Source organism: Exophiala aquamarina, assembly GCF_000709125.1.
Source record: "Exophiala aquamarina CBS 119918 chromosome Unknown aczIA-supercont1.4, whole genome shotgun sequence".
Lineage (NCBI taxonomy): Eukaryota > Fungi > Ascomycota > Eurotiomycetes > Chaetothyriales > Herpotrichiellaceae > Exophiala > Exophiala aquamarina.
In genome coordinates, this window is record NW_013550584.1 from 2,342,360 (window position 1) to 2,355,981 (window position 13,622).

Sequence of the window (13,622 nt, forward strand, 5' to 3'; positions counted from 1 at the left end):
CTAGTGATGCAGCAAACAATTACTGCAGAAATGCTCACCTCCAAAGAACCCTTCAACCTGCATCCTATTCTCTTATAAGATTCATGTTCTTTTCTTCTAAGTTGCTTTGGACTTTACATCTTCGATGGGATCCTCCGAGACCCTGTTGCTTCGGCGTTGCTTTAAACTCATCCTTGCGGCATTGCATATCTCAAGTAACTGTGTCCACCTCTGCAAGCACATCCCAAGTCGTTGCTTCGCTTGCGTTCGCCTGAAGTCGTTAATTGGAGTGTCTGTCCAACCGAGTGCCGTCAGCTCATCCTCTGTATCTGCAAAGATGTCCAACATGCTTTTATCAGCGGCAGCTTGACCGAGCATGGCCAGACCCTCCAGGCTGACTTCCACCTGGGCCTTCAGCAGCGCCAGCCAGTGAAGCTGCTTCTCACGAGCCTTAGCGCTCGGCACCACAGCGTCTCCTTGTGCGACAGCGGCATCGTTCCCTTTCCTCCTCTTAGCGGCCCCCGTTCTCATCTTCTCCACATGCAGTCGATCCGCAGTCTCGGGGGTCAGCGTCCCTTCCACGAACCGGAGCCACTGCGTCCTCGAAAGGGTGCCAAGCCAGGACACAACTTCGCTGCGCCAGCAGAACCCCTCGGCCGTGAGCATGTAGTTCCCCAGATACCCTGCACCCTGCAACACGTCTTTTTCCGCCAGGGTCAGACCCTCGAGCACGAGTTCGTCGAATCCGGCAACGCTGTCATCCCCGTTCGCGTCCATGGTGAACCCATACTCCGTCCAGAGCAGGTCATTGCCATGAGCGCCGTAGCTGAGCAGTAACTCTTGACCAGCAGGGATGGCCTGGCCGGCATTAATGTAAAACCCTTTCCGGTCGTAGGAGGTCTTGCAATTCGAGACGTTGGTGTGATTGAACAGGTCCATCACAGGAACCAGCGCTATGGCCTCGTTGCTGTCCTTCGGCGCCCGCTTTCCCGGTGCCAGGTGATAGAAGCACCGCGTGTTCACGATCGCCCAGGCGTGGATGAAGCTCGTGAGCTCTGGGGAGGCACCGTGCAACGATGGTGAAGCCCCAATATGTGAGCGGAAATGAGCAAACGCGAGGGAGATGTGCTTGTGGAATTTGGCGAGCTGTGCATCTAGAAGCTTAGGCTTTGCGGTTTCGGAAGAGGGCGTATCTTCCTTGCTTCGCAGCCAAGAACCCGTCAGACACTGCGGTACAGGCTGGAAAGTGATTGCCCGGTCTGATGCCGACTCCGAGCTATCACCCCATTTAACCTCCATAGCCCTACCATTATTCGCTGCCCGACCGGTCTGCAACGTCACAGGTCTCCTCATCCGTTCCGGCCACCAGAGACACATCGAGTCGACAAACTCGTGCATCTGAGGCCACGTCGCCATCCACGGTTGCAGCTCTTGCTTCTTTTCCTCGGTCATGCCGAAAGCGATGTACGCGGCCAAAAGTACATGCACTGGAAGCTTCGACTTCAGATCCTTGCTCGCAAATCTAGAAGGGATAGATGCTGTGGTGAGCAATTCCGTACTGGGGACGTGCATAATGCGCTCGCCGCTGGGGAGATCTGCCGTAGCGTAGATACCCAGGCCACGGCTTGGGACGCGGCGGAACTCGAGCGAGCTTGATAGATCGATTTTGTGTTTCGTAATGAAGTCATGGAGGCTGGAAAGAACATTATCGTCGGCTTCATTGGGGGGGATCGACGATGGTGTGGGGTTTGAGATTGACTGCGTCACCATCGTCTCAACTGACGGTGAATCGTGATCGAGATATCGGTCACCTTGTCGACTGTGAAAGCGGGCCTTTTTCAATATCGGCAGAGAATTGTATTTTCTGTTCCTCTGCCTTTGGCCGCGGGTATCTCGTAGATCACAACACTTGTATCAGATTGAACCGGGTGGTAGGGTAGGCGGCTGTAGTTTGCCCCTCCATGATGGGTGACACACTCATCCCCTGTAAATTATATTTTGAGAATTAAGACATGGTCTTTCAAATGCCCGACCTCTCGTGCCTACGGATTGATTCCTGTGTCTCGTGAATGGGGCAACTGGCTGCGTAAATGACGGTACAGAGAATTCTGTTAGAGACAGAGAAAAACACCCACTTGTTCGGAATGAGAAAGCCACTGAGTGATGTCGGACAACCCAGTTGAACATTTTTGCTTGGGCGACGACCGGAAAAACAGAATTTCCTGGCCGACCTCCCCGAAAGTCCAACCAATTCTGGTGGACGAGGCTGAACAAAGAAGGAAAAACTAAATTCGGAAAGCTAGCCTTTACAAAGCTAACAGTCATTTATCACCCCATATCCTAAAATATTATCCGTCTCAATCCGCATCAGAGAGACCTTTGCTATATTCCGCAAAAATTGTCGTTGACTGCAGAAATGAATGAGCTTCAGCTGCACCTCCTGATCCATTTGCCTCGGTTCAGCACGGCCATCCCAGCCACGTTTCCCTCTTGACCGGTGGATAGGCAGTAATTAACATTGCGCAGCTTTCTATGAACTTTGATCCTGCACTTCCGTCAGCGGCACCTATAGCTCAAGTTGACCAAGACCACTCGGGATTTTTCGACGGATCATTTGACCAGGACGCAGACGAATGACGCTAGTGGGATTCGCAGCCCTCAGGGACCCCGAGCATGCGTCAACTGCATGTACGAACATCGATGAGAGGTACGGCGGTCAAAGCATGAAAAGAAGGTTTATTCCTCAAGGAACCCCGGCCCCGAATATTTGAGCCGCCTCCTGCCCTGCCGCGATGCGGTCCTTTTTATTCCCATCTTTCTCTGCCCCGTATCAAGGCAGACGCACAAGAAGTTGCACACAATCTGGAGAACCCCGCCAAGTGAATCAATACTTCACAAAGGCCACCCACCGATATTACTGTGTGAGATACATTTTAATGTCCCGATCTTGCAATATTGCGGATCGGGCCCAGCCTCGCGATAAACAGCGATGGTCAGTCAGCCTGGAGTGCTCGAGCCATGCCTCAAACTTACGCTTTGACCAAGCACTCGATTCTGTGACTAGCAATCTAACCAACCGTCTTCCCTTCTTGTTTGTTGAACCACGGTCAAAGCGCAGCGTATCGTAGCACAGCCCATCACCTGCCCATGTCCAAGTGACCATGCGAGACCGTCATGTGCGCTCTGTCTGCTGTGAGGAACGATTCGTGAAATCAGCCTCCGTCCTCGACCTCCTTACAGGAGCCTCATTCGCCGTGATAAGACGAGAGACCCGTGGTGGGGAACTCATATGTCGCCAAACAGGCTCACTCAGGGGTAAATCGAATCTGGAAAAAAAAAAGGTCGAACGTCCCCGCCGTGAGGAGATATATCTCTTCGGTACCAGCCACGAAAAATGATATTTGAGATTTATTCATTGAACTTATTCGCCTGCCTCCTCCCCTTTCGTGCAATACTGCTCGTGCGTCCGAGTTCGCGTCTGTCCTCTCAAGGACTAGATTGGAGAATTTTTCACCTCACCCACCTCAGACTACGAAAAAGTCTATGCAATAAGTCGAACTCACACATATTGAAGGTTGAACACCACGAGAACGCCTCTTTTAAGCCAGACCGCCGCCGCCACCACCACCACCACTTCCGCCTCTGAGTGATATAAGAAAGATGCTCAGCGTTGCTCTCCGACTAATCGCGATCTCTCTCGGATTCTACGGTATCATCACTTGCGCCAAGATCAGCGCTGCAGTATTCGAGGAGCACACGCTCCGAGACTCCATCATGCTCACGGACATGGAGAAAATGTGCGGAAACGTTGAATCACCGTCGTCGTCGCCGGTATCAATCCGCCCGACTCTGAGAATCGACACGTCGGTTGCCGAGACGAACAGTAATGTCATTCTGGAGGTCTTCCCCGAGAGACGACCACAGCGAGCGTTTTCATTGGACGTGTTCTCCAGCAAAGTGCTGCAATTCATGACCGGCGTTCTTGGCAGTGTTGAGGGCAGCTCTGGCGGCTCGCGCCGCGCGAAAAACAGCAAACGAAGGGCCGGCCGGCCTCAGCAGCGTTGGGCTCATGTCGAGTGCTCGGTATAGCTGTTTCTGGGCGTCGTTGTTGATCTTTCATTCACCACCAGCGTTCTCAGTCATAAAAGCGCCCGCGCCTCAACGAATCCAGGCCGGTTTCACAGGAGATATGGGCATGATCTCCTTCAGCAGGCCCATAAGATTGCACTGGCGAACCCCCCTGGCGTCTCATCAAGTAGATGGACGATGTACCAGCCAGGCAGGCACCCGACGAAAGAGATCTTGCAGAATCAAGCACTGCACCTCAACGCCCATGACCCACGTCGTCAGCATAAGACATGACTGAAGGGATGGAATGTGAACCCCCCGAGGACAATTCCCTCGTATGCATAGAGTGAGGAAAAGGCGACGAACTGGCTGAATGCAGTAGCCAGTGGGTTTAGCATACCTCTATTTTTTTCGTTTGCTGCATATGGTGCCGTCATGCTGAAGATATATTTCAGTAGTCACAGTTTATGTTGCCTCTGGGAGCTTCCATACGTTTGTTCAAGTGCGCGAAATCAATCAATTTGGGGATAGCTTTACTTATGTCATTGCCTAGCCCGAACCTTCTCAACGGCTCCTTTAAGCTCGGTATTGACCGTGGCGGCATATTCGGTGATTTTTTCTCTGTTGCTGCACAATTCAAGCGTTGGGGATCAACGTGAACATCCCCACTGGTATTGGTGGCCAAATGGATGTCTCCTTGATCAACAAATTACCCTGAGCAAACGACCGCGCATACACACTCAGTAGCTCGTGACCGTCCATATCACTATCACACACAGTGTGGCTCCTTCCCCTTTGACCAACAATCTCAAAGATTTAATTGTATCCCGGCAATCGAGTGGCATTGGTTTTGCGGAACTTGGCCTGTAGTTCGTTCCGTTAGTGCTCAATCTCCAGGCCTTTCTTTCAAGGTGGACAACTTACTACTTCTGTCCGAATCGCCTCCCTGCTAAGGTTGAGCCAGTAAGGTCCGTCGAAAAAAGCAGGCGGCAAACTCAGATCTCCAATCACTCTCATCCTCACTCGATCATGCGTGAAAGTATGTGGGGAGCTCCGCAACCACTGAGAGGCCGTTCTTCGCACAAATTCAAGAGCTCTCGCCTGGTCGACCTGAGGTTGCGGCAGGTGAGTTGTAGAGCTTCCAGCAGGCTCAGTGGTGGTGGGTACGGCCACTGGCAAGGTCGCATCTGAAGCACGTGACTGCTTTGAAGGTGGCACTGTCTGAACGACATTCACCCGTTGCATGGGGCGAGGGGCGGTGGGGGCTCTGACCGGACTCGCAGACCGACGTCTCTCACGACGAGCTGTGGTAGCAGTGCGAGAGCTTCTGTAAGGACGAATAATGGTCGAGACTGGTCGATAGTCAACGCTGCCAACCGAATGCCTATCTTCGGCCATGACACTTCTACCGCCATCAGTAGAACAGCGAGCGCGAATCTTGACTCTGATGAAGCCAGTTTCTAACTGGAACAATTTGCCATTGTGGAGATCAAGCAATGCTGTTGGACAAAACACAAACGCCTCCCCGGTACGAAGGGCAACAATCATTTCGAAAAGTCGCGAAGTGTCAGCATCCTTATCATCGCGCATATTACTAGCGCCAGCGAGATGCTTTTCCAGGATCTGGAACCAGGCAGGAGAATTGAATCTGTGGACAATGCAGACATTGCAAAGGTCAATTAGCTTAGAAGATAGGGTAGGCTCCTGTGTGGCAATAACAACACGGGTGGCCAGATGACGCTGTTGACGGATCAGAGAGATGAGCTGTTCTGTCAGTCTCTGAGCTTCGCCTGTTTTGGTAAGAAACTGGGTATATTAATCGTCAGCAGATAACAAAACAGGTCTCAAGTCTCACCTTGTGGGCTTCATCGATGGCGACAATTCTTCCACAGTCGGCGCGATGCTCCATGAAGATGGACAGGCATATTGCGAACAAAGCACAAGCATCGTTCTCATTCACAAAGGGGCAACTGAGATCAACAATGGTCAGCGTCCCTTGAGAGGACTTGAAAATGTCATCCAATAGAGTCGAAGACTCCCTATCTTGCACTTCGTCAGCGAGGAATGACTCCAGAAGCTGCAATCTAAGATTCAAAGGACCATTTTGCTGGCCTGAGAATCCTTGTCGGCCCATGCGAGAGGTGAAGTCACGATAGTTCACTCCGCGACGACCGCTGCCCTCCATAGCCATGTCGCGTAGGATTTTGCGAAGGACTTCCATGTACAAGGGTGGATGTTCGTTGTCGTTCATCGCCATGAGGGTCATCATACGACTAACATTCAACTGTTCTTCTTTGAGGTACAATGGCACAACCTGAGGCTTGGGACTTCCGCTTGGCAACCCCGGCAAGTTGCTGTAAAGTGTATGCATTACAGCATAATTCGAAGGAGATACGAGAACTCGCACAGGAACTCCAGATGAGCAGAGGTATGCAGCTTCACACAGCTGCGTAGTCTCTGCGCTTGTGAAATGATCAAAATGGAAGACAAGGCCAGCGAGCGGTTTTGGATTCACATTCGCCAGGGAAGAGGGTAGCAGCGAGTTCTCCAACAAGCAAGACAAGGTATGACTCTTACCACCGCCTTGGGAACCGCAAATGAAGGCTGACCATGGCGCATTCATGTTTGCCATGATAAGATTATGCTCCACTGGCAGAAATCTTGCATCAAGTTGGTCTGCTCCGTACGACTGCTGGCGGACACCAAGCAGACCGTACTGAGGGAATGCAACTTGATCCAGAGATCCCAAGAGCATCATCTTCTCTGGAGTCAGAGCAAGACGGACCTGGTTGGAAAACAACGGGGTAGTCTTGACTTCCTGTAGCTTTCCATCATTCCCCAAACTGGTGGCGGAATTGAAGCCTTCATGACCCTCTCTTGAAGAACCATGAAGGAGCTGAAGGAACTCCTGGGTCTTGGAATCTGTCTCCTCAGTTGGAGGGGTCGCCATAAGCATTGAAGGTTGTGGTGCGACCAAGGGTGGGGAGGCCGCCCACTGAAATGTGGGAAGATTTTCTAGTGGGAGAGATGCTGCTGGGCGGGAAGGGAATGATTCAAAACCAGGGCCTGAGTCATGTGAGGGTTCTTCCTTGATAAGAGCAGAGAGGCCCGAAGAGGGTTCTGCGGGAACCTGTCTCCGAGTTAGCCAGACCACTCAAGGGATGGAGCGTGTGTGTATAATATACTCTGGGTCCAGATTGAACCGCTGGCTGTTGACTGAGAGTAGTGGCTCCAGAATCTGGTAGACCTGAGCGAGGTGGAGTACTTTGTACTTGGCCCATGGTTCTTGATCCGTGTAGAGCAGAACCTACTTGCTGGGCAGGGGAAATCAAAGGGTTGCGGGTTCTCGACGTGGTGGGGATAGCAGGATTGTTGGTCATCGCTGCTGAACCCGACGGAGTGGTTGCACGTAGTAACAATGAATCCCTGAATTCTGCCAGAGTTAACTGGATAGGATCAGGTCCAGGCTTATTGGAAGACCTTGTGTTCATCACAACGGCATCAAGAAGGCAAGATGGAATGATGAAGACCTGGGAAGGGAGGGAAGTCCAAAACACGTGCCCAATATAGGCGCAAGTTAGGGTCGTGACACGCCAAGCCAAGAGAAAAGGTTAGTGCACTGGCAGCTGATGAAGAGAAGGAGTGAGGTAAAGTAGAGTGCAGCGGGCAGGAGCGATGAGGGATGTTAAGGCAGAGGAGCCCGCCTGATATATGGTATGAGTCTCTGAGCACCATTTCCACGACCATAGCTGCACCAACTGCGCAGTAGCAAACATGTCCTTATTGAAGTAAAGTCAAAGCTGGACAACAGGATATGGGTATCAGGCATCAGGCATCGCATAACTCCAAGTAATGGTCGTTGTCAACAGAGAAGCGGATCGTCTTTGTCTTCTCCTTCAGAATCTTCCTGTGGATCCCGCGGGTTCTCCGCCCAGTCCATTCTGAGGCATGTGACTTTCCATGTTTCCAACGCTTCCTGAATGTGCACCTGCACCTGTTGATGTGCCATCAGGGAGCTGAGTATTGCGCGCGAGGCCTCCTGTCACTCCTGGTGTTGTGGGCGCGTGGTGTTGATCAATAGGTGCACTGGTTGTGGTTCCACTCGACGGGTGAGTTGTGGCTGTTGTCGATCCAACGCCTTTATGCTTGTTGAAGTGGGCGTCTGTCTGTTCCATCGCGGCCACGCCTTTCTCTTTTATTGCTTTGTTCTTGGCCTCCCCCTCTCTTTCATGGAAAGCGGTGTCGACGGATTCATTGAAGGTACCCCGGATAGTATCCCCAGCACCCTTGATGCCTTGGAGTGCGGACTTGACGTCACCAAGAGCGCCATGTGTTTGCTTTTGTGTTTGGTCTGCCATTTTCGCAGCTGTGCGCGCAATGATATTGGTGTTAGTAGAATACGATTTCAACGGACTGATCAGATGGCTGAAAGTCTGGAAGACATCGTAGAGAGTAAGGAGACATCTAGCGATGACATCCTATTTCACAAATCGTCCTCAACATTATGACGACAGATATGACGCGTCTGTGCTCTTGCGGGAGAACAAGCCTAACTGGATGATCTACACGGCTTCCAAGGTGTTGCGACGTTGGTAGACTTTTTAATCCTAATGACGACACAACGGCAAAATTTCGGCAGAACAAGTAACTGATCCCTTGCACTCCAAGCACTATACTCCACCGCAGAATTGTAAGCTTTACCAAGCTTTATGTTGCTGCCAGTGGGCAATAATACAACCTAAGGATTAGGTACGCTCAGGGCAGCAAGGCTGAACAAGGGCTTGATGTTTCATGCAATCTACACCGGTACTTCATTGACGTTGCATTAACAAAGCCCACCCTCTTCATATAGCAACAAGATAAGATCTAAACGCATTCTGTTTCCAAAGGATCGCAATCAGCCCAAGTTTCCAATTTCCTGGATTCCGAACATCCTCGCATTCGACTTTGCAAGCCTAACAGTACAACTTCACCTTTTGCTCAGACTTTCCCCTTCGACGGATGAGGTGACGTGGCGCTCGATGGCGCCTCCTCCCTCTCCTTCCCGGGGGCCACCAATGCCATCCTTCTCCCAGAATTTATTCTTATTGTCTTTTCCAGAAATTAAACCCCCGATATCAAAGGGGTCCAACAGCGAATGAAAGAAGGGTCTCTTGTCGACCATTCCGGGTCCTTCAATCTCCGTCTTCCCATCCATGGCAAGGTAAGTCTTATAACTCCTTGGCAGATACTTGGCTGGAGGATAGATATTCAGGAGGAAAGTGTTGAGCAGCATGGGGACGGCCTCGAAGACCCAGAAAGGCCACTCTTTGCCGTTAGCGACCGAGTCCCAAGAGTAGAAGAACGCAGCCGTGCGGAAAACGTTGCGAGTGAGGATCAGGAAGCTGGATAGGTAGAGCTCATAGATAATGACCTTCGCTTTGTAATTCAAGACACCTGCGGCTCGACACCGCCGATGAAAGAGAATGATCAGGTAAACAAAGGCAAGGAACATAGCCAAGAGAAGAAACAGTGAAACCTTGACCAAGATCACGCCGGTCTGTATTTGTCCTGGACTGTTCTCTGGATTGGCAGCATATGCAGCTCCGTTGCCTGCAAGAATCCCATCGATGGTATCCAGTGCAATAAATGTTGTCCACACTCGACCTGGGTGGATAATAGAGTGATAAGGCAAGTAGTAGAGGATTCGTCCGAAGATAAAATAGTTGGCACCTTGGTAGACAGGGGGTGCGACGAAGAGGAGGACCGTACTAGTGATGAACAGAGCCATATTGTCATAGTGATAGGCTCCATATTCGCGCATGGAAAATCCGACGACAAAGAGTAGGGCGGCCCATGGCAGCAACATTCCGATGCGCCAAGATTTGTATTTGAGGTTATTTTGCCAGATGTGTAGGCCCCCAGAGATGGCAAACAAGACAGCGAAGACAATGGAGACGCCCTTTGTGGGTGCATAGATGTAATATGACCCGGACACGGGTTGGATCGTCATCTTGAAGTTCACTTGGTCTTTGATCGTGTGGAAGATGGTGAAAGTGTGTGTTATTCAACCTTTAATCCAGAATGACTCGGGTATCTATATAGTTCCTTGGAACAGTTAGCCAGCTCGATCAACGGCTCAGATCATATCCAGTAGGTAGAAGCATTCGATATTGTTGCAACTTCACAGAAGCGGCGCGATGTCAATTGAAATTCGATTCAGGAGAGCCCACAGAAACGCCTAGCGATAGGAGCGACGTATCGGGTGGACAAGGATACGAATTGAGTGGTCAAAAGGTTACAGGATCCATCTGAGGATCAGAATAGGGGAATCAATACCATCGAGGAAAGGCTGCCGCCATTAATTTAGACGATGAGGGACTTCCAGCGCAGTGCCAGTAGGCGGGTAACACGAGCATCGGCGGTAGTTCTGGATCTTTGAAACAACGGAGCCTGAGACAGCCTTGTGGATGCCTTACAGGATGGTCATCACTTCTTAGTGGGCAGGATTCGCACAATGACCCAGATTAGTCGCAGCGGAGAAGAAGATGCAAAGCTGGTGTGTTGGCCAGAGAACCGTGATTCAGTGACATGGTCCTCAGTGCGCTTGGTAGGTGCAAATCCGAATACGAGATCACACCGTCTTTGTCTGCGCAACGTTTGAGGCTACGGGTTATCGGCACAGGAAAGTCAGCCTTGCAAGACGCCTTGCCTTGCGCGGAGGTGGTAAAATCACATGACTCAGGATGGTCGCAGTCACGTGATCTGTCCCCAATCTTCTCACCTTATGATGTCACCCCGATTCTCTCCCGCATCAACCTCGGCTCAAGCGAGTTTCCCCGTGCCGCGCGTTGATATGGAAGAAGAGATCCATACTATGAGATGAGCAGGTCGTGGCCGCGGCTCTAACTTCATTTCCGTCGTTGATACTATGGAACTGTCTGTACCCTGATGTATGTCAGATGCTCACAACGATTCAAAGCTGGCCCAAAACATGTAATTCTCGGTCCGTTAGAGATATGATGGACTGTGCGCTGCACTTTTCATCATCAAAGCGATCATTTCTCGGTCAACAAGAAGACTCACCGTTCCTCCTCTAGCCTGTTGTTATCTTGAGGCACTGATCACACGACACAAGGATTTTGTGTGCAATCAATTTAGTCGTTGCGACTTACAGTACCATCACAACAATATTTTGACATTGTGCTTGGCGTCCGAAGCATTCGATTGTGATATCTGCGCTGGTGGCATCACGCGCTAGATCTCCGACAGACAACAGCCATCATGTCCCCCCATAAGACGGGTGAGCCCCCTGAGGAGTCCGCTGTGGACCCTGCGGTCGAGTACTTTCAGAAAAATCCTGCGCCGAAGGCTCTGAACAGCCACCAGTCGCTTGCGCGCGAGTTCATTCAATATCACACAGAGACTTCGCCGGAGCGCCGGATCGTGCTGGTGACTTCAGGTGGGACTACTGTTCCACTTGAAAACCAAACTGTCCGGTTCATTGACAACTTTTCGGCGGGCACTCGTGGAGCAACGTCGGCGGAATACTTCTTGAAGCAAGGCTATGCAGTTATCTTCCTCCACAGGCAGTTCAGCCTGCTGCCTTATTCTAGGCACTACAGCCACAGTACGAACTGTTTCCTCGATTTCATGGATGAGTCAGAAGATGACAATGGAGGTGTTGTCGTGCGAAAAGAGTACCAAGAGAAGATGCGGCGAGTGCTGGAGGAATACCACTTTGCCAAGCGGAATCGACTCCTCCTCCTCCTCCCTTTCATCACAGTCACCGATTATCTGTTTGAGCTTCGGGCCCTCGCAACACTAATGCAACCTGTGGGCAGCCGCGCAATGTTCTATCTGGCAGCAGCTGTGTCGGACTTTTTCATTCCTCGCGAACGGATGGACGAGCACAAGATCCAGTCACGCGACAACCAGGTGGGAGGGCAAGGCTCAGGGGCGAGCCGACAATTGGTTATCAACCTTGACCCGGTCCCAAAGTTCCTCAACACATTGGTGGTGTCGTGGGCACCCAAGGGTAGCATGATCGTCAGCTTCAAGCTTGAAACGGATCCGGATCTCCTGGTGGCCAAAGCCGAGCAAGCCCTGGACCGGTACCATCATGATCTGGTGATTGGCAATCTCCTCACGACACGCAAGTGGGAAGTTGTCTTTATCAGCCCTGGCGGGGGGGAGCACTGGGTGCGTGTGCCCAAATCTCGGAGATCCAAGAGTTTTTCTGGTATTGAGAAAATGATTGGCTTGGCAGAGCGCAAACACGAGAGCGAGCCGGTTGATCTCGAAGGGGGAACGGTGACTGAGGGAATGGAGATTGAGAGCTTGATCATCCCCGACTTAGCAAGTATGCACACCAAGATGATCGAACAACAGTCATAGCGGACAATTCATATATGCGTTCGTGCCCAAGATATGGAGCATGACAGATCGACCGGGTTGGATTCCTGGAAAGAAAGGCAGGAAAATGATTGCGTCGGAAAGCAATCAGTCTTGGGGAGGTGGAGCCAATAACAACACACTCTCTCACGGGGCACACTGAATAGAAATCTATTACTACAGGACTCAGTCCGTAACATGCGTGGGTACGAAGAGGGGATGATGTCGTCCTTTCAACTGCCCGGGGTAAACACCAACACGAATTAAAATAACATCTTCTTTACCCTCAATCCTGCACCTGTGGGTCCTGACATGCGTGTTAACAATACCTTAGTATCCTTATTAGCATTCATTGGAAGGCATAGAACGGAAGAACTTGATGAGGTATACGCTAAAGAGTAGTGGGGACGTGACAACGGATGAAGATGTAGACAGAAGTGCAGATTCCTCCTCACCTGGTCCGTGGCTGAGGATGCTCCCGTTTGTGGATGAACAGCGCTCTGGAGCCACTTGGGCATGGAAGGATGCGCATCAATCATACCCGAAACATTCACCTTTTCGGTTGGGCCGATGAGGTGGTGGGCTGGTGGCTTGGGAGGGCGTCACGCTTGGGGCAAGGCGAGAAACCCACCACGGAGGCTACTGGCTTAGGCTTGGGATAATGGGCCCAAGGGTGTGGGTTTGCGAGCAAAGCCTTTGTGATCAAAGGGTGTGAACGGAGGTGAATGAGATAGACAGCTGGAAGCAGTGCAAGCGGTGTGTAGGTGAGAATTGGAATTGGCAAACAAGCCCATTCTGACGTTTTTGGCGCAAACTACGGATTGCTGGAGATGATCTGAATCAACAGAGAGGCCATCTTTGATGGATATCAAGTTGTCATTGTTGACAGCTGCTAGTGTCTTCCAAAGTCGCGGTTACGAGATGCAAGGCGGTGATGGTCCTGGGGCTGCCAATTGGATGACTCCTTATCCTTCTGGGGCGACTTAGCCAACAGCTTAGCACCCACCCGGCACCTAAGCAGTGGCAAGCCCCCAAGCAGCCCTCGGCTCCAAGACCAGGGCCCGAAAGAGCGCTAAAGGGCGCTGTGATTGCCGCCGTGCCAGTGCGACGACCTCGCTTCGTCCCGCCCACCATTCGCCTTAGAACTACAGTAGACGCCATCGCCATCGCCATCGTACATCTGATCTCATTGGAATCTCAAG

At 51.4% G+C, this 13,622-nt stretch overlaps 5 protein-coding genes across 5 annotated transcripts; 1 reads left to right on the top strand and 4 right to left on the bottom strand.

Annotated features, from left to right (window-relative positions):
- Positions 1–96: 96 nt before the first annotated feature.
- On the bottom strand, positions 97–1,749 carry A1O9_05943 (uncharacterized protein; the record flags this gene model as incomplete). Its single annotated transcript, XM_013405156.1, has 1 exon — positions 97–1,749. The coding sequence occupies one exon, from the start codon at positions 1,747–1,749 to the stop codon at positions 97–99; it is 1,653 nt and encodes a 550-aa protein (XP_013260610.1).
- Positions 1,750–4,863: 3,114 nt separating this feature from the next.
- On the bottom strand, positions 4,864–6,997 carry A1O9_05944 (uncharacterized protein; the record flags this gene model as incomplete). Its single annotated transcript, XM_013405157.1, has 3 exons — positions 4,864–4,911; positions 4,972–5,853; positions 5,903–6,997. The coding sequence occupies 3 exons, from the start codon at positions 6,995–6,997 to the stop codon at positions 4,864–4,866; spliced, it is 2,025 nt and encodes a 674-aa protein (XP_013260611.1).
- Positions 6,998–7,943: 946 nt separating this feature from the next.
- Positions 7,944–8,405, bottom strand: A1O9_05945 (uncharacterized protein; the record flags this gene model as incomplete). Its single annotated transcript, XM_013405158.1, has 2 exons — positions 7,944–8,095; positions 8,135–8,405. 2 exons carry the CDS (start codon positions 8,403–8,405, stop codon positions 7,944–7,946), a joined length of 423 nt encoding a protein of 140 aa, XP_013260612.1.
- Positions 8,406–9,016: 611 nt separating this feature from the next.
- On the bottom strand, positions 9,017–10,039 carry A1O9_05946 (uncharacterized protein; the record flags this gene model as incomplete). The annotated part of the gene is made up of 1 exon (XM_013405159.1): positions 9,017–10,039. One exon carries the CDS (start codon positions 10,037–10,039, stop codon positions 9,017–9,019), a length of 1,023 nt encoding a protein of 340 aa, XP_013260613.1.
- A 1,271-nt stretch (positions 10,040–11,310) lies between these two features.
- On the top strand, positions 11,311–12,423 carry A1O9_05947 (uncharacterized protein; the record flags this gene model as incomplete). The annotated part of the gene is made up of 1 exon (XM_013405160.1): positions 11,311–12,423. One exon carries the CDS (start codon positions 11,311–11,313, stop codon positions 12,421–12,423), a length of 1,113 nt encoding a protein of 370 aa, XP_013260614.1.
- Positions 12,424–13,622: the final 1,199 nt, after the last annotated feature.